Here is a 22,569-nt window from a genome sequence, read left to right on the forward strand (position 1 = left end):
TTGATGATCACTGCTGTACAGTCTGTGTTGCATCATGCTAATTTACTTTGAACTTCTTCTGAGGACAGTACAAGATTTGGGACCGGCCTAGGTTTATAATTCCTTGTAGTTTTATAATCCTTCATAACCTCTTAGACACGCAAATAAGTAAATTGGTAACTCTTTTTTTAGCCATGCACCACCAGAGTTTCAAGCTCTGAAAAATATTGAATGACAATAGAAAACTTAGCAGAACTGTTGTTGCAGACCTCTGTTGTTTGAATTCTTATTTACACTCATTTTAATTTGCCTTTTTTTTTTTTATTCGGATGTTTCTTCACTTTTTTTGCAAAGCACTTTGCGCAACATCCCCTAATAAAAGGTATTACATATACAGTACATATATATATATATATATATATATATATATATATATATATATATATATATACTTTACTATTATTACTATGATTATTATAAGTAGTAATAGTAGTAACATTTGGTCATTTATTAAGGATAAATATCAAAAAATCAATAATCCAGTTTCTGATGGTTTCTCTATAAAAGTATGAATAATCAAATTATAATTATAAACATGATTATTAGTGGCAGATTTACTTGCCAGTAGCAATAATATCATCTATTCTTTAAATCAATATTTTAGAGGATGAACTTCAGTTGAGCTGCATGCCTCTAAATATCTGCATGTGCATGATCTATTTTTTATATAATTGTGTGTTTGCATGCATGTAGCTATATGTGCACACCTCTGCATGTGTTGGCAGACACCATTAACATGTGTGACAAGCAGAAAAGCACGGCACTCATTTAGATCAACATCAGACAGCAGATATTCCCTCGACAGGTGATCTCCCGCGGTGCATCTGTGGGGGAAAATAAAACCTGACCTTGCATCAGTGTGAGTGAGTGAGTGAATCACCCACGGCCCTTTAAATAAGAAAATAAAGGGAACTTGCTGTTGACTTGACACACAATCATCCAGGATCACGTTTTTTGGGGAGATATTTAATATTTAAACCTTTTTCTCCCACTAAGGGCGATTTGAATCTGAATTGCAAATCTACTTGGGTCGCCGATGCCATGCCATTTTAAAGTGATTCTGTGTTGTCTGGATGTGATGTTCAGAGGGGAGAGAGGTGAGAGAAATGACAGTGTAATGAAAGCCTGTCTGGGCCCGATGATGACCGATTCCTATGAGAGAGCAGGTGGAGAATCTGTTCCCTGTTTTATACATAGAAGCGGTTCTATTTGTTTCTCTGTTGGCCAAATGTAAGTGGATGAGTAAATCACATTGCAGAATGCCTGCAAAAATATACATGAAGATGCAATCTGGAATAGCTTAAAACAAAAAAAAAGCATAGTTGTATTTTGCATTCATACTTGAAGGGAATAAAAAGTTTTCTTTTGGTCTTCAGAAGTTTGTCAGTACTAAAACGCACCACTTATCCTACAAAGATGTAAAGATAGCACATTTTTAAAATGGATAAAAAAAATTAGATTTCAGTTAGTTGAGGTCAAAAGTATTTATGTTTAATTTTACTGCCAAAAGTCTTGGTTATAGGTGATGGATTATTTAATTTTTTGTCAACCTGAACTTCTGTTAAAGCAAAATGTCAACAAAAAAAAGATTTGATTTCCTAAAAATCATTGACTTTAGGTTGCACATGGGACAAAAACCTTGGTCTCCTGTATAAAAATCCTGTGTTTGTTTGGGTTAAAATAAGTATTTCCATATGTGATAAAGAACTTGAAGAAGTTTATAGAGAAGTCAGCTTGACAGTTAACTTCCATACATGGTTATATATGGTTGTTACATACTATACAGTTACAGACACATTGTTACATACAAAGGTAAGCTTGCACGTTAACTTCTGTACGTAACTTAAAATAACATAATTGACTTTTGTTAACAAGCCTAGCATCCACTCCAAACTCCTCCAAAGGCAGACTTTGTCACTCTTTATACTATGCCACCTGACTTCTTCTGGCACTCCCATCACAATCCCTACAGCTGATGGTCATATATGTTATTTTTGTTGACTGCGTTTTTTTACTCTGTTCATTCTACTCACATGTTTACAGCTTATGTATTTCACCACAAATAGATATGGCCTTATTAGGAAAGTGCATATGTTCAAAAGCAGACTCTCTGTCTCAAACGTAAATGTCATGCATAGTCCTGTCATACTTTTACATTACATTACATGCCGTTTAGCTGACGCTTTTGTCCAAAGCGACTTACAATAAGTGCATTCGACCTAAGGGTACTAGCCTTAGACCACAGTACAGAACTTTAAAAGCCAACTGTAATCACTACAGGAGTGCTTTACGTTGAAGAAGAGAAGAAGAAGAGCATTTTTTTTCTTTCTTTTTTTTAAATTTTTTTTAAGTTTTTTAGGTGACCATAACTTAACCGAGGAATTGTTGGAAGAGGTAGGTCTTCAGCCTGTGGCAGAAGATGTCTAGGCTGTCTGATGTCCTGATGTCAGTGAGGAGCTCCTTCCACCATTTGGGTGCCAGGACAGAGAAAAGTCTGGAGGTGGTTTTGAGGCGAGTTGAGCCACGCAGGGTGGGGGTTGCCTACTGTTTGGCTGATGCAGAGCGGAGAGGACGAGCAGGGGTGTAGGGTTTGACAAGATCAAGTAGGACCTGAACCACTAGCAGCGGAGTAGACCAGAGCTAGAGTCTTGAAGCGTATCCGTGCAGCCACCGGTAACCAGTGGAGGGAGGGAGGAGGGGTGTTGTGTGTGAAGATTTGGGAAGATTGAAGACCAATCGAGCAGATGCATTCTGGATGAGTCGTAGAGGTCGGATGGCTTTGGCAGGCAGACCTGTCATGAGGGAGTTGCAGTAGTCCAGGCGTGAGATGAACAGGACCTGGACAATAGGGTGGCCATTCGTCCGTCTTTAGGCCGGACAGTCTGGCTTTTAAATGCCCTGTCCGACTGCAGGCGCAGCTTTAATCCGGACACTCATTTGTCCTCCTTTTAAGAAAATAACAAAAAAAGGTCTGGCTTTTGACACGTTACCTTGTTAGTTTAATACTTACTGGCTAAAAATGTGTCAAAAAAGCTGTGTCAAAATAAGTAATTTCGTTGGTTCCATTTACATGTCATTTCATGTTTTCATTTTCCCTATCAACACATGGCTAATTTGAATATTCCAATGAGCCATGTGTTGATTCACCACAACACTAGCTCATGCCAGTTGCTACCACCAGGCTGTCAATCAAGCTCTCAGCTACTGAAAGTCTGAAAATGCCAAACGAAAAAACCTCCTTTAACCAGGATTGACCAAGAGAACACAGGTTTGCTATAAGAGGGAGTTTAATTTTTTTTGTACATGTGGAAGCGATGTAGATGTGAGCAGCAAAGGCAAAGCAGCTATAGAAAGACATGCTAGCACTAACAAGCAGCCAATCGGAGTACAACTCTGTTTAAAACCAGATCATTCCAAACAAATATCCGCTGCGTGTCCCTGTGTATGCAAAGTGTCCTCCTTTTTGATGTGAAGGAATTGGCCACTGGACAATGCCTTACTTATTGAAAAACGTGATGTGAGAAATTGACGCATCTAAGCACTTGAGCTTGTCTATATAAACTGAACCTATATTCTGGTACATGTGAGATGAATCCTGAGCGCTCTGTCCATAACATTTAACTCCTTCCATAACGGTCAAATGCATTGAACAACTCCCTGCACTGCAAAAAAAAGAAAAGTTGGGTGAACTCAAAATTTCAAGGCAACAACCTTCGATAAAATTTTAAGTTGGACAATTAAACTAAATATTTTAAGTTTTGTTTTTGAGCTTGCCCAACTCTGAAGTCAGATTTTACAATTACAATTTTACATTGTAATAACTTTTAACCCTTACTTCTGCTAACTTCTGCAATGTGACGATTGTAACGCCGCTATGAATGTCAGCTAATGTTGCGACCACAATTTTGAGTTAGCATTGATACGCTAATGGCTACTCTTGTAGCTGTAACAAGCAGCGCCGCTAGCATCAGTTAGCTGCTAGCATCAGTTAGCCGCTAGCTTTCACTAATAAGAGTTAGCAGAACTATTGTCCCTTGTTTTGAACCCCAACTTAAAGATATAAGTAACAACAACTCAAACTTGTTTTTGACCAGACAACTGGCTTCCTTTGTTGTGCTAACTTACATTATTGCCCTAAATGTCAATAATTTATAATTCCAAGTTTTACCAACTGAAATCACTGTTTTAGGCCAAAAAATACACATAGGCTTTTTTGCAGTGTGTGTGCTCTCCTCTGTTATCAAACCACATCAAAAACACACATCAGTGTATACAGTGAATGAGAACAACCAGCACCTTCTTCTTGTTTTATGGTGTGATGGAACTTGAGGTTAATAGGAGAATGGTCCAGTGTCAGCAGAGATGTGTGTTTTTATTGATCTTATTGATCTTTCATTGTCGTGACTCACTAAGTTTTAATTGGTCAGAATCTAGGGTCAAAAAAGTGTCGACACTAAAACGTTGTATCCGGATACGATACTCATTTTCAAAAGTATCGATAAGTTTACATAAATGTTGGTGACTGAAAAGTTTTATTTTCTCTCTTGAAGTCCCAGAATGAAGCAGAGAAAAGTCTACCTCCAACCAAACAGCAACACACACAGCTGAATATATTGTTCTAATTGTTATTGTTTATTGTATTTACTTATTTTTGCACTACCTCAGACCTGGATCTTGTTATCATAGTTGCAGTTTCTTTTTGCACAACTGTTTATTATAAAAATGTAACCTGTGGTTCTGTTAATTTCGAGTGTCGAATATTTTCCTGAGTATCGGTATCGAGTTGAAAATTTTAGTATCGTGACAACCCTATCAGAACCTGCAACTTTTACACTCACACTCGAAATTAACAGGCTGTTGCTGCTCTAACTGGAGCCCTCACTTGGTTTTGTCCAGTAACAATTAAACTAAAGTTTATTCAAACAGAATGGCTGCCGAACAAAAGAATAATAATCGGCTGCAGATGGCTGGAAGATGCAGACAGGGAAGCCTGGTTTCATATCGCAGCTGTCTCAAGAGCCGCAACATGTAAAATTTGACTCTGGGAATATTAAAAAACAAACCGACTACAGTTCATAACCCATGTTTGACAAAAGGGAAGTCAGGTCATGCTGCAAGACAGCCAACCAAAATTTAGTTTGGTGTCTTTGGCAATAATAGGAGAGATCTGGAAGGAGTTGGGAGTAGGTTGAATGCACCTTTGAGTTGAAAGGAACGATGTAAATGAAGTGTTGAATTGATTCAAGCACCTGTTACAGACTAACTGCAGCACATCCAACTAGGACACCAGACACAGAACACAATGGCCCTCATTTATCAAAAGACCGTACGTCAGAAAGTGAACGTAAAGTGGGCGTAAGATAATTTCTACGCAAGCCTCGACATTTATCAATTTGGACGTGAGCGGAGGGTACGATCAGATCTCACGTCTGCTCTCATCTCGTGTACGCAAATTAGAGTCAGCGTGAAGTCCACACGTCTGAGTCTGAGAATTGATCTTAGACTATTGAATCGATGCCTGGAGCTGATAAAACACTGTGGTGTTTTGATTTTTAATGTTGACAAAACAAAACATGTTTAGACTACATCATTTATCATTAAAACATAATCCAAAAATAAATACACCCTGCGATCGTGAAATTCTTTAAACAGAATACTAGCCGAGGATATTAAATGTCTCTTAAATGTTAAATCTTCTGCTGTTTACTGTTATCCTGCTGGACACCAGAGCGTCAGCGTCTCCTTCACCAGCGGTGCTGCCCGAATGGAAACATTTCCAATCAGCGCTGCCACACACTCCTCTAACTGGGACATCATTATTAGTAAATGTAAAAAGGTGAATAATATATCTCCAACACAATAATAGCAATATTCGGATATTACATAGATTATTAGGCTTTATATATCACCTTGTAATTACTCAAACCTCACCAGGAGTTTAATGCTCCTCTGCTACTTTGCTGACAGCACCACTGATTTCCTTCTTTTTCACTTTTTATGTTGCCAAACAAAACTAGTTTGTTCTGTTGCAGCTGTTGGACGTCAGCGTTTCACTTTCTGTCTCTGAGAAATTCCTCTTCTTTTGGATTAAAACTTACTTTAAAACATTGTTTACCTCCTTCAACCAAAAAGCTGTGAAAACTTCCGTGCTCCAAATGTAAAATATTCAGTGAACTTGTTTGAGTTTATAACTATAAGTACTTTTATTTCATAAACCTGCACTTTGCTAATAAAGTTGACTTGGGGGGGGCGTATTGTGCCCTTCGGTGTCGTAAACTCTGAAGCCGCCACATTTATCAACAGCCAATCATTTTTACGCTGTGATTGGAGAGATACGATCGTTTGATAAATCACATGTGGACCCTGTCGTAAGACGAAATATACACTCAGATCTGTGCTCGTTTCTACGCTCGTTTGATAAATGAGGGCCACTGTGTTTACCTGTCTGGCCTGGACAAATCAGGGGAAGGAGGACATCTGGACTACCTGTGGGACATGAACCTGAATCTGCGAAAAATTTAATGTATGGATCAATTTACCACCAAGACTGTAATATTGGTGTCCAGTTTCCAAATAGCCTGCGAGTCTGTGATGAGCTTGCCTGTCACTCCTCCTGCTTTCCACCCAAATACAGCGTAGGCGGTAAGGGCGAGAAGGAGTGCAAATCATTTTCTTATTTTTTTTAAATGACGTGTTGTCAAAATAAGTGTTGCTTGGTCGCTGGATGTATGCCGGAATAAAGAGCAGAACTGTTAGTGAGCAAACAGCAAACTTCCTGTCGCTCTCTCTCTCTCTCTCTCTCTCTCTCTCCTTCCTCTCCTACTCATCTTCTCTCTTTACAGCTTTCACAACACATATCTTCCACTTTCTCCCAATCAATTTCCCTCTTCCCTCCAAATATTCTTCCCTTTTATTGTCTCACACCTCCACATCTTTTTATTGCCTTCTTCTTCTTTCCTCCTCTCTCTCTGTCTGTGTGTCTTTCTCTCCCATCTGCTCCGTCCTTAATTTATCCTTTCACTCCTGTTCTCCCTTTATTCTGTTCAATTTCATTTCAATTTGCTTTATTGGCATGAATGTTGGATGAGCAGTGCTGCAGAATCGGTTGAATAAAAATGATACAAACTACCTACAACATAACAATAAATGGCTCTCCCTCCCTCTGTCCCTTTTGTCACACCTTGTCATATTTTGCTGCCTTTCTCTCTCGCTCTCGTCGTTCCTCTCACTCTCTCTTTCTCACGCACACACACACACACTGGCTCCCAGCTCTCTCAGGATTTTTTTCTCCATCACTGCTCAGATTAATCAGCAGCTTCCTGCCAGTGTCTGACAGTTTTCCCCTAGTTGGCCGGCCTCCAAATCAGACAGTGTTAGACACCAGCTCACTGTCCTGTCTGTCTGCCTGTCTGACTCTCTCTCTCTGTCTGTGTGGACATCAGTCTGCCTGTTCTCTCTGTCTGTCTGCTTTATCCCAATTGGCTATACCATGTCATTGCAATTCCTTTGTATTTCCTTGCGCTATAAGTCAAAGAGGCTGGAAGAAGACAGGCTTCCTGTCTCCTTTTTTCAGTCTGAGCAGTACACTGTAACCAATAACTAGTGTTAATCTGCATGGCCGTGACAGTGCCGCCTTCAGTGTCTCTCTGCTGTCTGACTGTCTGTCTACCTGCCTGTCTGTTTGCAGTGAGTCAGCATGTCGGCACAGAGTCACCCTAATTTAGTCCTGAGGGAACCTGTGTCTGCTGCTGAGTTACTGTCTCTCACATCCAGACTTGTGTTACCTTGAGGCTGTGCTGCCTGCATGTTAACGACCATAGAGTTACCATTTTTATGCCAAACAGACTTATAGGTGCTACTGATTATTCACCTGTACACGCTCCTATGTTAAAGAGGACATAAAGAGCATATTTTCAAGTTCATAATTGTAATTTGTTCTAATTTTCCACTGACCTAAATGACAGAATAGACCATTTGTAAATACCACCCATAACGACACATATCAGTGTTTGTCAAAATTACCCATTTGAGCATTTCAAGGCTCACGGTACAGAGTGGAGCGTTCTAAAAATAGCAAACAGGTCATTATACATACACGTACGGTTTGCGGTTGTAAAAAAGGCTGCAGTTTCTGTAAATTTAGGCTACAAAACCACTGACATTGGTTTAGGGCAAAATCCTTCCTGGAAAGGCGTTATAAAACACAGTTTAAAAAGGAAATAAATGTGCGTAAATGCTGGAAGTGCAGTAATTATGAGGGTGACGTGAGCCACGGAAGTTACGTAAAAAATTGTTTACCTTTGTTTTCATATGGGGCACAAACCCTGTTCTCTTGGGTGAACTTTGACCAGTAAAGTGTGACATCCACCATTTAAACTCTGCATCGTCGTCAATCATTACTACTATGTCATCAAGATGGTGGTGGAGGACAGTCTAAAACGTAAATATGAGTCGCATTTTGCTGCCTGTACAAACACCTTATATTGTCGTTTTAGAGCAGAGACCAGTCTTAAGTTTTCATGCTTTGTTGTTGAAAAAAATCATATCATACTTGATTTAAATACATATCTAATACATATCTTAAGTTAAGTAAAAAAAACAAACGTATTTTAACCCAAACTGTGTGGTTTTTTTCCTCAAGTTAACTAAGTACTTTTGTTTCAATTCACAACATTAAGCACATATTACCTCAAAATGTAATTTAAAAGGAATTCATTGAGAATGCTAACAAACACAAGAATTTGATTCAGGAGACAACAAAATTAAAGTAACATAATACATTTTATTATTTTAACCCAAACAATGATCCAACAAATCTTGTTCCATACTGTTAGTTATAGTTATGTGTTCACTTCGGTATATTTGTAACAGTTTTGTTCCACCTGTGAATGGAATACTTTGTTCAAAGTATTTATTTTAAAGCCTTAAATGCTGTGTTACTCTCTGAGTCTTTGACAACAAAAATAATATTTTAGCATGAAAAAGTAATCACATAGAGCTTTAAACACATGTTTCTACTCCTGTTTCCTTATTGAAGTGTGTCTTCTGCCTCGTCCTTACTGCCCCACTGTCTCTCAATGCTCACCTACTTTGACTCTTACTCCCTCGCCCTCTAAATTGATATTTCTCTGCTTCTCTCTCACTCTTTCTCACTCCGCTTATTTAATTTGGTATCACATTAAGGCTCCGGAGAAAAAAGTTAATTACGCAGCATTTTGAATTATGAATTGCGGTACAGTTTAGTAACATATTGCCTCATTCCTCACTGCAGACTGAAGCTGCGATGAGATTTTTCACAGTTACTTTGCAGGTATCAAAGGTGCCATGTTCACTGGGATCTTTTATATGAGTGGAATTTTATATTAACTTGATATCATCTTCTGTTAAAGCCCACATGACAGATGAAGGGCTTCATTCCAAAATGCAATATTATATGAATTAATTATGGAAGAAAAATTGGCTTTCTGAAATTTCTCAGTCAATATTTCTCACTTAGCAGTAAGCCGTAATATGGCTGCCTTTAATGCCATTTGGTATTCAAGTTAGAAGACTAAACTGCAGGTTTTTTCACAAGAATAAGGTTCACCAAAAATACAACACTAATACATGAATACATTTCACATAGTAAAGGGCAAGCAAACATTATTTTACACATTATAATATTAAATTCAGCAGTGAAAACTAAAAAAAAATCGCAATTACACTGCTGGTGAGATATTTAGATCCGAAGGAATTCTGATGCCAGTGAAGACGTGAAGAAAACATCAAGCTGCTTAAAAACAAGGTCACACACAACTCATCAGGTTAGGACATTACTGACGTGCCACCTCCACCTCTAGCGTCAGTTTTGCACATGCAGTAAAACAGGGAGTCAGTGCGTTTAGGAAGGAGGTTAAGATGGATGGATGGGTCAAACAAATGCATGACTTTCACCAAGGACCAAAAACTGTGTCCCGTATGAAACCAAAAGTCAACGTAGACTTCTATAAATTAATAAATTTCAATTGCTTAATGTACTTAACTTACCTCATGTACTTTATGGCAGTGGTTCTCTATTTTTTTTAATCGCGACCCCAATTTAACATGCATGTTGTCCGTTTTCTCGGGTGGTGGTCCCGTTAGGCTTTCTGGTAGTAGACCTTGGGACCCCTGTTACTACTGCTACTGCTGCTGCTGACCCAAGTCTGGAGCTTTTTCTTTGCAGCCATCGCTCCATTTTTCCAGTATCAGTTATAGCTAGCAAACTGCAGTTGCGGTAAAGCAACAATGCACCATTTTTTTTCTTTTGTTTGTTCATTGAACAGAATCTCACGCGCACAGTTCAGATCATACAAACTCAGTTGATACGACGAATTTTGGACAAATAATGAAGCAGACAACAACTAAAACATCTCCCCGTCTGAAATTATGTGCGTGCGTATGTGTTGAGTTTGGTGTGAGAATTTGTTGCTTCACTTATCAGGACCACAAGTCTGAATAAAACAACGGAAACACAACTGCACAGCAGTGATTTCCAATTCAGTTATGAGGGAAAAACATGTCGCTGTTGAATTTTTAAAATGTAATTCCACATCACCTCCACTGTATTCAGGTGGAGGCGGAATCTCAGAGACAAATATCTCAAAACCTGGACAAATAAAACCAAAATTGTCTACATTGATAGAATCCACTACAGAAGAAAGAGATAAATGGGTTTTTTTGTTATTAAGGTGACCAACCCCTTAAGGTTATAGATTCAACTGAAAATCCACTAAAGTTTTGGTCATCACTCTTTACAATTTAATGTTTAATGATGACATACTGAAGTATACGGTCCTCACAGCCCACCTTACATTTTTAGATTACTATTAAGACATCCACGACTTCTAGTAAATATAAGTACGGATTTGTGTGGAGATCAGACTTAACATTTACACACCATACTGTTCCTGACCCCCCCCCCCCCCCCCCCACACACACACACTCTCTCTCCCCCAGTCATTTACATTTATATTGAATTAGAATCCGTGGTGGAGAGCTAGTGGAGGCAGCCGAGACTGATTATAATGGGAGATTACGAGCCGACTGCACCACCATTATGTCGTGTAATTACAAAGAGAGAGAGAGTGAGAGAGGAGGACGGGGCCCTTGGACGCCCAGATGTCAGGATCTATTTCATTTAGGGAAATAATGTCTCTCTGCTTCCCCCTGCACCTATTCTACCTGTAAATATTATAGAGAGCTGAATTATCCCCTCTTTTACACTCATTTTTATGGGTCACAATTTATTGGAGACAAATATCAAACAAGGCATTAAGGAGGATGTGTGGGTCCCCTTCAGGCGATTTACCGCCGCATCTCGATCGACTTTATAGCTTCATTTGACTTCATCGATCCGGTGTCGTAATGCATGTAGGATTACTGGCCGTGCACTCAGGAAGAGAACTAATGGCTTCAACATAATGCAAAGCCTGTTGGGAAAGATCAGCCTCTGTGTTTCCTTTTATAAATGTCTGTATAAATGCCCGCAGCATATAGAATAGTGTGTTGGTGTATTACAATGAAAATACAAGGAACATAAATATGTAAAAGTCATTATGAAATGAAAAATACTTAAATAATAACCCAAAAACTCATCATATTAAAGTGAAGCAAATGAACAAAAGTGCACTTTAAGCACAACACAGTTTATCCAAAGTTCTTTACAACACAGAGAGAACATTTTACATTTTAGCTGTAAAATATATGCTGCTGTTTACATTCATTTACATTCAGCTTAAAAACAGAACTGATCTCAGTTATAATTGGTGTGTTTTCTATACCTATGCCTGTTGTGCCACCCACATTTCCCAACTTATGATCCCATCATGTGTCTGTGCATGAGATTCAGTGCTCATTATAGTAAATGTAATTTTCTGACTGTCATGTAACACAGTAAGAGCCTCTTGAAATGCTATTTTAATTTCGATTTAAATGAACTATACTATACTATATAGGTTAACAGACACATCTTCATCAGTTTCCATCCATCACTCACAAAAACTTCTAACACCACACATCACTGTTTTCTTTTAAATCATGTCTTAACTCCAACTTTCCCTCACACACGCACACACACACAACTCTGTTACTGTAGATCCACACAGCTCTGCCCACAGGATGGCACCACAGACTATAGTTCATATTTCATATATTTAATGTACATGTGTGCAGTTCCTTGGACAACTGCTTTGATTGGTTGTCAGTGTTGATAAATCTAATATAGTTGGATAGTTAACTAAAGATGTTTTTAACTCTATTTTTTGGCATTGAAGGGCACAGTGGGAATAGAAGCTGACTGATTCTGATGGACAAATCAAATTGTAGGCTGTCATTTACCAGTTGTCACCAGTATAACTTACTTTATAATACTTATTATTAAATTGTCTTCTTTGACAGGCCCAAAAGACAGGGGACTGAAGAGATATGACTTTGAGTTGAAGCCGAGTAAGGAATTCTAGCACCTATTTTACTCTGAAAAAGTAACCTAAGATCACTTTACTGGTGACTGAGGTGTCTTAATGTGTCTCTGGTTGTGAAGGTCATATTGTTAGAATAGATTATATTCGTTTTCTGTTATTCCTAAAAGACAGGCTTACATGCTCTATATATTCATTAATGCACATGACCTGCTATACTGCCAGATCATAAATTCTGCTCCCAAACGGACCCACCGAACATTTAAAAATGATGGAACGGATCAAAGTAAACGAGCCAATATGCTGGTGAATCTCTCAGAGCAGTTGACTGGCTCCTGATGTGGTGGATACATACTTTCCCAATAAACTTGCGAGCCTAAAATCAATGCAAAATGCTAGAGTATGATGGTAGCATTACTAATGAAGATAACTGCAGGAACAGCATTTACTTCATTGTTATGACATATACATCGGGTCAGTCAGTAGTGCAAAACTCCCTTAAGATATCCCCTAAAATCTCCTATAAATTAGTTCTTAAATTAATATGTCCATGTAATATTTGGGAAGTTCATTAACACCCATACAGTGAGGTCAAAGGTCAGGATCAGATACAGAGCTGCAGCCAATCTTCTGTTCTCTGTGTAATAAAAACACCCAATTACACTTTCGAGGATTAATGAGGACAATAACAACAGTCATTAAGCCAGATAGCTCTGATATTTGAGGGTGAACTGTGAGGAGTTGGCTAGCATCATTATCATTACCGGGTAATAAAACGTTCAGTCTGTGAAACACTGATAAACCAGGACCTTTTCATATTTTTTTCCCAAGTGCCTCAGTGGAGCGTCTGAGGTGAGAGGTGACATGATCAGACTAGACGATAGCCCCATCTAGTGTTCAGTCTACGCTACTGACATTTTGTCTGGTCAGATGACATTTATTGTGACAGATATTCAGTAAATGTCCTATAATGGGCCTATTCAAATGTTATCAGCCTGGTTAGAGCTGCATTTGCATTTATAAGAGCACTAACTGAATGCATTTATGTATATATTTAGTCGTGAGAAAGCATTTGCATGGGGGATTTAAGTGGCACTAATGTGAAAGTAATGTCCATATGTGTGAACATAAGCACATGAAGAGACCTTGGCCACGGCACCAAATATACAGATAGGTGGATAGATTAAATTGTGTTCATTAACTTATTTATATGCCATTAGCAGCAGGTGACAGGAGAGGTCAAGAAGCAGGTTTACATAGAGAACACAGTAATGCTTAGATTATTTTTTTAATACTTGAATTGTTAAACTTATTATATATATATATATATATATAGGCAATGGGGCTTTCAAAATAATAAGAACAATACACCAGAGATCAGATGAAATCATGTGTAAAAGAAACAAAAATTAATACGAAGGATAGTTGGATGGATGGGAAGATGTTATTTATTATTTCAGCAGTGAAAACATGATAATTTAGCGTGGAGAAACCACAATATATATATATTATATATATATTATATAATATTAAGAAGAAATCTGAAAAACAAGTGATAAAATTAAAGAATAAAAAACATTAAAGTGATAAACAACTAACTTGTATGTAATGTTAAGCAATTAGGAGTCAAGTATATCAACATCAGGATTAATAATATGAAGTATGTATAAGGCATCAAATGGATACACTAGTATTAAAAAAAATGTTAATTGAAACTAGGGGCGATATATTTTTAAATGTGATATGGATTTTGACCAGATCGGATACATCAATATAGTTCAATTTTTTTATTTCTTTATAAATAAATGCTGCCCTTACTAGGGTTTTTCATATTTAGTTATTTTGTAATGTTCGATATTCTTTTCTCTATAAATATATTTATTTCAGAAAAAGGTTTGCCTATTTTATTTCATGGGCTATTTTTATTTAAAATATTTTTTTATTTAAATGGGCACTTTATGGAAAAGGGAGTTCTGTTGTTGTACTGTATTTATGTCCACTTATGTCACAAGTAGTTTTATTGAAACTGTTGATTTGTCACATTTGGCTTTGACTTTGACTGAACATTTGCTCTCAGTTTGCGATAGAAATATCGGGATATATATCGTATATTGATATTCAGCCTGAATATATTGGGAAATGACTTATGGTCCGTATCGCCCAGCCCTAATTGAAACAAAATATCGTCACACTGTTAAAATAATCGCTTATTATCTAAGTCATTTTTTGTCAAAATTGTTTTTTTCTGCCTAAATCATCCCCTCATGACGCCGGCCACCTATGGTAAAATCACCTACATCCTCAGTTGATCAGATCATGTGATTTTACCCCTTTAAGATAATGACCTATGTCAAGTGTGTGACTTAAGTGGATTTATTATGCCTAAGTCAAAATAAAATGTGACTTAGTGTGACACCTTCAAAATATAGTGTTACCATGTCTTGCTTAAGTCCATAGACTGTATATAAATAAGTCTCAAAGGCATGTTCCAAAAATTGCCTATGTCATTTATTTCTCATAAGTTGCATAATTTACACACAGTGTTATTACTATGCCAATAGCCATCCTTTGTTACATCCTTTTTGAGTGAAGGTGATAAGGTGATAAGGTGAGACTTTTATTTTGAAGGCTGCTTTGGGACATACCGGAAGTAAACATTGTTTTTCTGTAGTTTCCGTGTTATATCGTGTATGGAGAGGTTTCACTGGATAATTTTCCCTGCGTATGTATTGTTCTGTTATTTTGTTGCTGACGATACTCCGGCTCCAGCTATGAGTGCAGTCATCCCCCGGATAGAGCAGCTGTCTGCCAGAGTGGTTCGGGTTCTGGGCTGCAACCCGGGACCGATGACCCTGCAGGGAACTAACACTTACCTCGTCGGCACCGGGCAAAGGTGACAGCTGTCATGTTACCAGCAGCGTTTAATATGTTCGCAAAGTTCACTGTAATATATAATAATGTGTTGTATTCATGAATATCTGTATTTCAAAACAACCATTTGGCAGAAAATTTGACAGGTTTGATGTCCTGGTAGCCCACAGGATTCCCCTTTAGGACGCCACGCCAAATTCCATTCAAAATGTATTAAATTTAATGTTTTCGTTCATGTAGAGTTAAAATATAGAGTGTAGACCAAGAGTTAACATGTATACTGAATTGCCGAGGTTCATTCGTCAATTCGGCACATACTAAACATAAGAAATATTAATAATTTGGATTAGTTTCAAGAAACTAAAAATATAATACCGGTATTCTGATGTAAGCAGGTTGGAAGTTATACGTGAATAAAAGTTTGGTTTTAATCCGTCATAAAATAATATATTCATAACTTGCAAGAACTTGGGCAGCAGACAATTTAAAAATACTAATACCCAAAATAGGGCTGGGCGATATGGACCAAAAGTTATATCCCAATATATTTAGGCTGAATATCGATAAACAATATATATCCCAATATTTTTATCGCAAAGTGAGAGCAAATGTTCAGTCAAAGACAAATATGACATGTCACAAGTAGTTTTATTGAAACCGTTAATTTAAGTGAACATAAATACTGTATAACAACAGTAGTACCTTTAAAAAAAATAATTTAAAAAAGCTCCATAAAGTGCACATTTAAATAAAAAAATCTTAAATAAAAATAGCCTATGAAATAAAATAGGCCAATCTTTTTCTGAAATAAATATATTGATATGAGAAAAGAGTAACGAACATCACAAAATAACTGAATATGATAAACCCTAGTAAGGGCAGCATTTATACATAAAGAAAGAAAAAAAATTGAACTATATCGATATATGCAATATGGTCTAATTCCATATCACCTTCAAAAATATATTGATATATTTTTTATATCGCCCAGCCCTTACCCAAAAACAAGAAACACTTTATTCAAGTTATGTATATTCAAAGTTAAAAAATTCTAAACTACAAAATAAAATAATTAAAAAGTAAAAAAATAAATGAATACATTAATACATAGTTAATGAATTAGCAGAATTAGTGTATATGACTAGAGAACATGCCTTGAACATGCATACTGAACATACATTAATTTGTGATTAAATTGCAGGAGAGTGCTGATTGACACCGGAGAACCTGCTGTACCTGAATACATCAGCAGTCTCAAACAGGCACTGAGGCAGTTCAACACCAGCATCCAGGAGATCATCGTCACACACTGGCATCACGACCACACGGGCGGAGTGACAGACATCTGCAGGGACATCACTGGTGAGGACAGCATGTGTAAAACAGGTTTATTGACCCCTAGATTATCATTATTCCTACAGTTATTGGATATAAATTAGGGAGATTTACTTCTCTTTTTAAGTGATCAAATAATCCAAATTTCAACTGCTCAGTGTCTAGTTATGACATTAGTACCTGTGTAGTACCAAAAAATGTACAGGAAAAAACAAAACATGTTTAACCATAGATTTAGGTTTGGCAGTCCTATATTTCTCTTTTCTAACTCTTGTAGGTTCTGATGTCCGAGTCAGCAAACTGCCTCGCTCCAGACCAACAAATGAGACCGCCGGAAACAAAACCTTTACTTATCTAAAAGATGGAGATCTTGTCCAGACAGAGGGGGCCACGCTCAGGTCAGTTCACTTTATATTCAAGTTAAATTTAAAAGAGCATTTGAAACTAGCAGGACTTTCAATCATATTTTATAGAAATAAATAATATGGACAAATAGAGACACATGATTCAAAATAATGCATCATTTAAAAAAACAAGCTTTTCTCAATATGATGATATTTTGAGTGTGCCACAGTAACAACAACATATATATATATATATATATATATATATAATCGTGCTTAATTATTTTTTATTTATTTTATGTTTTTTGTGTAGCTTTTTTTCTTAACTTTTTATTGTTATTATTATTTACTTTTATTTATTTATTTTTTATTTTATTTTATCTTAACTTTCCTTTTTTTTAAATTTATTTTTTAATTTCATCTAATTAATTTCTATCCTACCTCCAGTTTCCTCACTGCTCCACGTTGAGATGGAGCTTCCTCAGTTTGTGCTTTGTTTTTAATGGGATGGGTGAATGGAGGGTGTTTTCTTGTTTCTATGTTTTGTAATTATTATTATTATTATTATTACTTTCTCCTTTTTTATGTGAAGCACTTTGTGTTACATCTCTCTTGTATGAAAAGTGCTATACAAATAAAGTCTGATTGATTGATTGATTGATTGATTGTTTGATTGATTGATTGATTGATTGATTGATAGTGGTTATTAATGGGTAGTCTATATTACCAAACCCTGTCATGGTTAATGTCGGCTTAGATAACTGACTGTAACAATATTCCGGGAGCCAAGTTTTGCATTTCTTTTACCCAGAGTGCTGTTCACCCCGGGCCACACTGATGACCACATGGCCTTGCTGTTGGAGGAGGAGCGGGTGCTCTTCTCTGGAGACTGCATCCTGGGCGAAGGCACAGCCGTTTTCGAGGATCTCTACGACTACATGAAGTCTCTGCAGGTCCTGCTGGACTCTGAGGCTGACATTATTTACCCCGGTGAGTGAGCACACTTTATACATATGACACTGTTTTTTAATTCATGAAAGGCTTTCTGGATAATGTTTTAAAACCTTTTTAACCAGAGAAGCTTCACTGAAAACAATGTCCTCTTTTTGTCACTTTTTAACCAGTTACACACATTCAAACCTGAAAGATGCTTTATTTTTATTTGTTTTATTATTTATTAATGTATTTATTTAGTACCAATCTGGTATGTTTTTATCCCTTCAATATTAAATAATTATTAATTTATTTCAGCATCCAGTATTACGAATGCTTTAAGTGTTGTGGCTGCAGTAACTATTATTTTTATTAGTAATCTATAATTTTGTTATTCATTTAATTGTTAATAAAGGTAAAAAAAATAAAAATAGAAAAATATGCCTGTAACACTTACTGAGAGTTCAAAGAGATGTATTTGCATTGCCTATTTTACCTTACCTCCAGTCCAAAATGTCCAAAATAATATTCCGTTTTATACCAAACAAAGAAAACAGGCAAAATCACCTGCACACAGCTATTTTTGCTTAATTAATGCAAAGATTTGTCATGTAAGAAGATTAGCGTTGATTAATTTTCTTTTGCTCAACTTTGACTCACTTTGAAGTGTGAAGTCAGTCAGATGTTTGGATAGAAACTCTGCTGCTGCTCTCTGTGCAGGTCACGGGCCTGTGGTTCAGGATGCTGGCTCCAAGATCAGACACTACATCAGCCACCGGGACCAAAGAGAGCAGCAGATCCTGGCAGCCATTCAGGCTGGAGCAGGAAAGCCTTTCTCCTCCATGGAGCTCGTCAAGATCGTCTATAAGGTCAGGACAAAATCTGTCTGTTTCTGTGATGCTTTCTCCAGCCTGAAGTAGTGAAGCTGGGCCCAGCAGTATAGAACACCTGAACTGAATTGTGTTTTTAAAATATAATCTCTGGAGCTTGTTTCGTGGCATCCACACTGGATGGAGATGCTTTCAAGTCTCAGTGCAAGCAATGCAAGTTTCTCAAATTACAAAGTAAACAGCCTAAAGCAACAACCTAAACCAATATACAGCCAGTCTGTGTACATGGGGGTGCTCATAGTCAAGTGCTTCTTTTCGTTTGGAGGAAAATGACAGATACTTCTCCCTGCTTCTCTCTCAGGACACGCCTGAACACCTGCACCAAATGGCTAATGTAAACCTGGTCCATCACTTAAAGAAACTGGAGAAAGACGGCAGGATCAGCCTGGGTATGTTATCTTTTACTGCCAGCGCAAAAAAATTTTCAGATATGTTTATTAGGAAACCAGTCACTTAACAGAGAAATTAAGAGCGATTTCACACCTATCTCGTTTGGTCCGGACTATAGGACTTTTCAGTTTGATCTGAATCTAAATTCCAGGTGTGAAAGGTGCCGCGGACCACACTCCGCACGAAAGGACCAAAAAATAAAAATAAAAATAAAGGCAACAGTGCGTACCCTTGGGAAGGCACATGTTTTGTAGTATCGCATATAGTTGCGAAATTATGTAGTGTGGATTGGGGAGTCTGCCACTGCAAAAAATACTGGGGGGAATTCAGAGGAAAATTATTGAGTTGAAAACTAGGATTTGCACTCACTAAAATACAAATGTATATATTTTTTCCCTCAGTGAACGACTCTTCTCAGATGATCAAATGGAAGAGTAACCTCTGATGTCCACAGAAAATGTGAAAAAAATAATTCTAATTGACCATTTGACGAGGACAATGAGAATCCAGCTGGTCAACAGTTCATCATTTTGTAATCAAAAATGCTCACCTTTCAACATAAATCTATTGATGAATGCCTTAGATCTACTGATTGACAGATTAATGATAAATCAGGGAGCGCGGTTACTCTTGTTGCCTTGGATGTTTCCACACTCAGAGCACACAGGACAAGACAAACAGTCATGCTCACCAGGACTGAGCTGCAGCCTGTGTCAAGGTTTAACAATCCAAAATGTCTCTGAAGGTCGGCTGAATGTTGCCTGTGGCAGAATGGAAGAGCAGCTCCATCACAATGTGACCAGGGTGCCACAGTGCCCCCATCTGCCTCAAATATATTGTCTTCTTTTTCTTCTTTTGTTGACTTTCAACACATCGTGATGCCTTTGCCTTAGATCAGCAGACTCTTACTCCCACTTTACCGTCTAGAACATAATCCTGAACAACTATTTGATTTGTGAAAGTGTTTCCACTTATTTGACTGCTTTGGCCTGACAGACGGGCCAGGTGCAGTGAGGGGTGCCAACACGATTATAGCACACCAAATTATGTTCTCAAAATTGAAATAATAAAAAAAAATGAGTATAAGTGATTATTCCCAATTTCTTTTTGTTTTTAAACTTTTTATTTGAAGAAAAAACAAAACAGCACATACATGTTGCTCTACATTGTGTAATAAATTAAAAATCAAAATCACATCCTTGCAAAAGCATTTACACTCTCTGTCACAATACTCCTATAAAGACATACTTATAGCTAAATTGATAGGCAACTTGAAAATCTGAAAAAAAAGATAATAATGATAATTCGAAAATCACAATAACAGCCGTAATAATAGTGAGTTTATCTGCCCCATGTACACCTTCCTTCTTCCATGTTTTCTTCTGCAAACAGAATGATGGGGATATCATGGGGTGATAACACCGATGACAAGAGCAACACCAACTCAAATGATAGTACTAGTAAATTAAATAAAGATAGTTTGCTGCATACATGTATAGCACTGACTTATTCCAAATTTTTATCAGTTATTTTTTTGAAACTCTTCACATTGGCATAAAGTGAGTCCACTGCCCAGCACTTAATTAAAAAGAGAATGTCACTTTAAAAGCTATTCAGCCTGAAGCCGAAGAACATCAGGAGAAAATGCCAGGAGTTGAGTTTCTGTAAAACAAAATTATGACTTATGTTTTAGCAACATGCTAGATTTTTCTGAGTACACCAGACCAAATTGCCTCCGTAGGTACTGTATGACAGGTTGCAAACAAGCAATGTAGAATTTAAAAAGCCTCTCTTATGCAGCAGGGGATACATCTCATCACTCCCAACGTCATGGAGAACAATGAGGGCAAAACGGCATCACCGACCTGTTTAAACCAAATATTCTCTGGTTTAGTTGATCTAAAAACACAGAATCTGTCTGGCCAATATTCCAAAAGTAACGTTCAATTTGCTTTCCTCTCAGAGATTGCTGACTGTAGATGTCATAAGCTTTCACATAATGATATATATTTATGAACACCACCATTTAGTTCCTTTGATTAAAACGCATTCTTGATAAATAAGCACTTGTTAAAGAAATGCTGCACAAGTTTTCAGTGAGCCACTAGATGGCAGTCTCTGCTCATTAATTGTACTAGTAGATAACTTTTACATCATATTGCACATATTGTACCATATGGAAACATAACAAATATTTTCTTATTTGTTAAAAATAATAAATGTGAAGAAAGTGTGATGGAAAAGATGTTTTAAGATCTACAGTTTTCTGTTCTCTTCTATTGTGATGTGCTTTTTTGGTCTTGAATGAAAGTGTCTGTCTAGTTGTGAGGAATATAAGTGTACAGCATCTTCTATAAATCTCATGATTGCTGAAGTCCACCACTTAAAATAGCTTCAAACCACTAAATATGATCTCACCTTAATAATCGTGATGACCCAGCATTCCAGTGAGTAATAATCAGATCTGCTGCATGAACATTTGACCTGTGCTCGAGCCCTTTGTAACTCTCATGTGTTTTCATATTGACTCAGCTCTGATGCAATGTGTTTGGGAATTTTTACTCTATAGATACAGGAAGAGCTTTTTCTGTCTCCACATATTCATAAAGAATGTGCTATTTTTGCAGCCGAGGGGCAACTTTACTGAAAGCAGCATCATCACTTAATAAATAAAGTACAGTGTATTACTCGTGTAGCACAGTTGAGACATTATAAGTCATGTTATTTGATTTTGAGGGTGCCTTTCAGCACATGGGCAGGGACTACTGGTATTTTACATTATTGTTGTTGATCAATGGACAATAAACTAGTCAAACAACATTCACTGTAAATCTTTTAATGGCTATATTGGGGATACATTGAGAGAAAAAATATGATTTCCTTCAGAAAAAAAGTTGGTATATAGAAAAAAATGGGGTTACACACTTTTTAGATCTTTATAGGCATATTACAACGTAGAACATCTAAGGAAATAGCCACACCAAAGAAGTTCCTTCAGTATATAGTCACTGTCGGGATCTCTGTAAATTACACCTAATATTTAGTAAAATATCACTGAAAATAGGATAATTAACTATTTAGAACAATGTGTATTCTATTAGTCACTAGGAATTATATTATTTTGATATAATTAAATATATGCTGTATGTTTTTGTACTGCTTGAAGACTTCTACAGAAATGTAATATATGTCCATATGTTGAATTTCCATATATCAAATATATGTACATGTGAAGTAAAAACACATGCATATACCTGCTATATGTAAAACACACACACACACACACACACACATAGACATGTATGTCACATATAAAATTATTTATACATA

At 37.0% G+C, this 22,569-nt stretch overlaps 1 protein-coding gene across 1 annotated transcript; it reads left to right on the forward strand.

The window, feature by feature from the left end:
* Window positions 1-15,149: 15,149 nt before the first annotated feature.
* Window positions 15,150-21,469, forward strand: lactb2 (lactamase, beta 2). The gene is made up of 7 exons (XM_059345267.1): window positions 15,150-15,369; window positions 16,549-16,709; window positions 16,960-17,080; window positions 17,838-18,016; window positions 18,680-18,828; window positions 19,151-19,238; window positions 19,641-21,469. Exons 1-7 carry the CDS (start codon window positions 15,167-15,169, stop codon window positions 19,682-19,684), a joined length of 945 nt encoding a protein of 314 aa, XP_059201250.1. The 5' UTR covers window positions 15,150-15,166; the 3' UTR covers window positions 19,685-21,469.
* The last annotated feature ends 1,100 nt before the right edge of the window (window positions 21,470-22,569 follow it).

Source organism: Centropristis striata, chromosome 11 (assembly GCF_030273125.1).
Source record: "Centropristis striata isolate RG_2023a ecotype Rhode Island chromosome 11, C.striata_1.0, whole genome shotgun sequence".
Lineage (NCBI taxonomy): Eukaryota > Metazoa > Chordata > Actinopteri > Perciformes > Serranidae > Centropristis > Centropristis striata.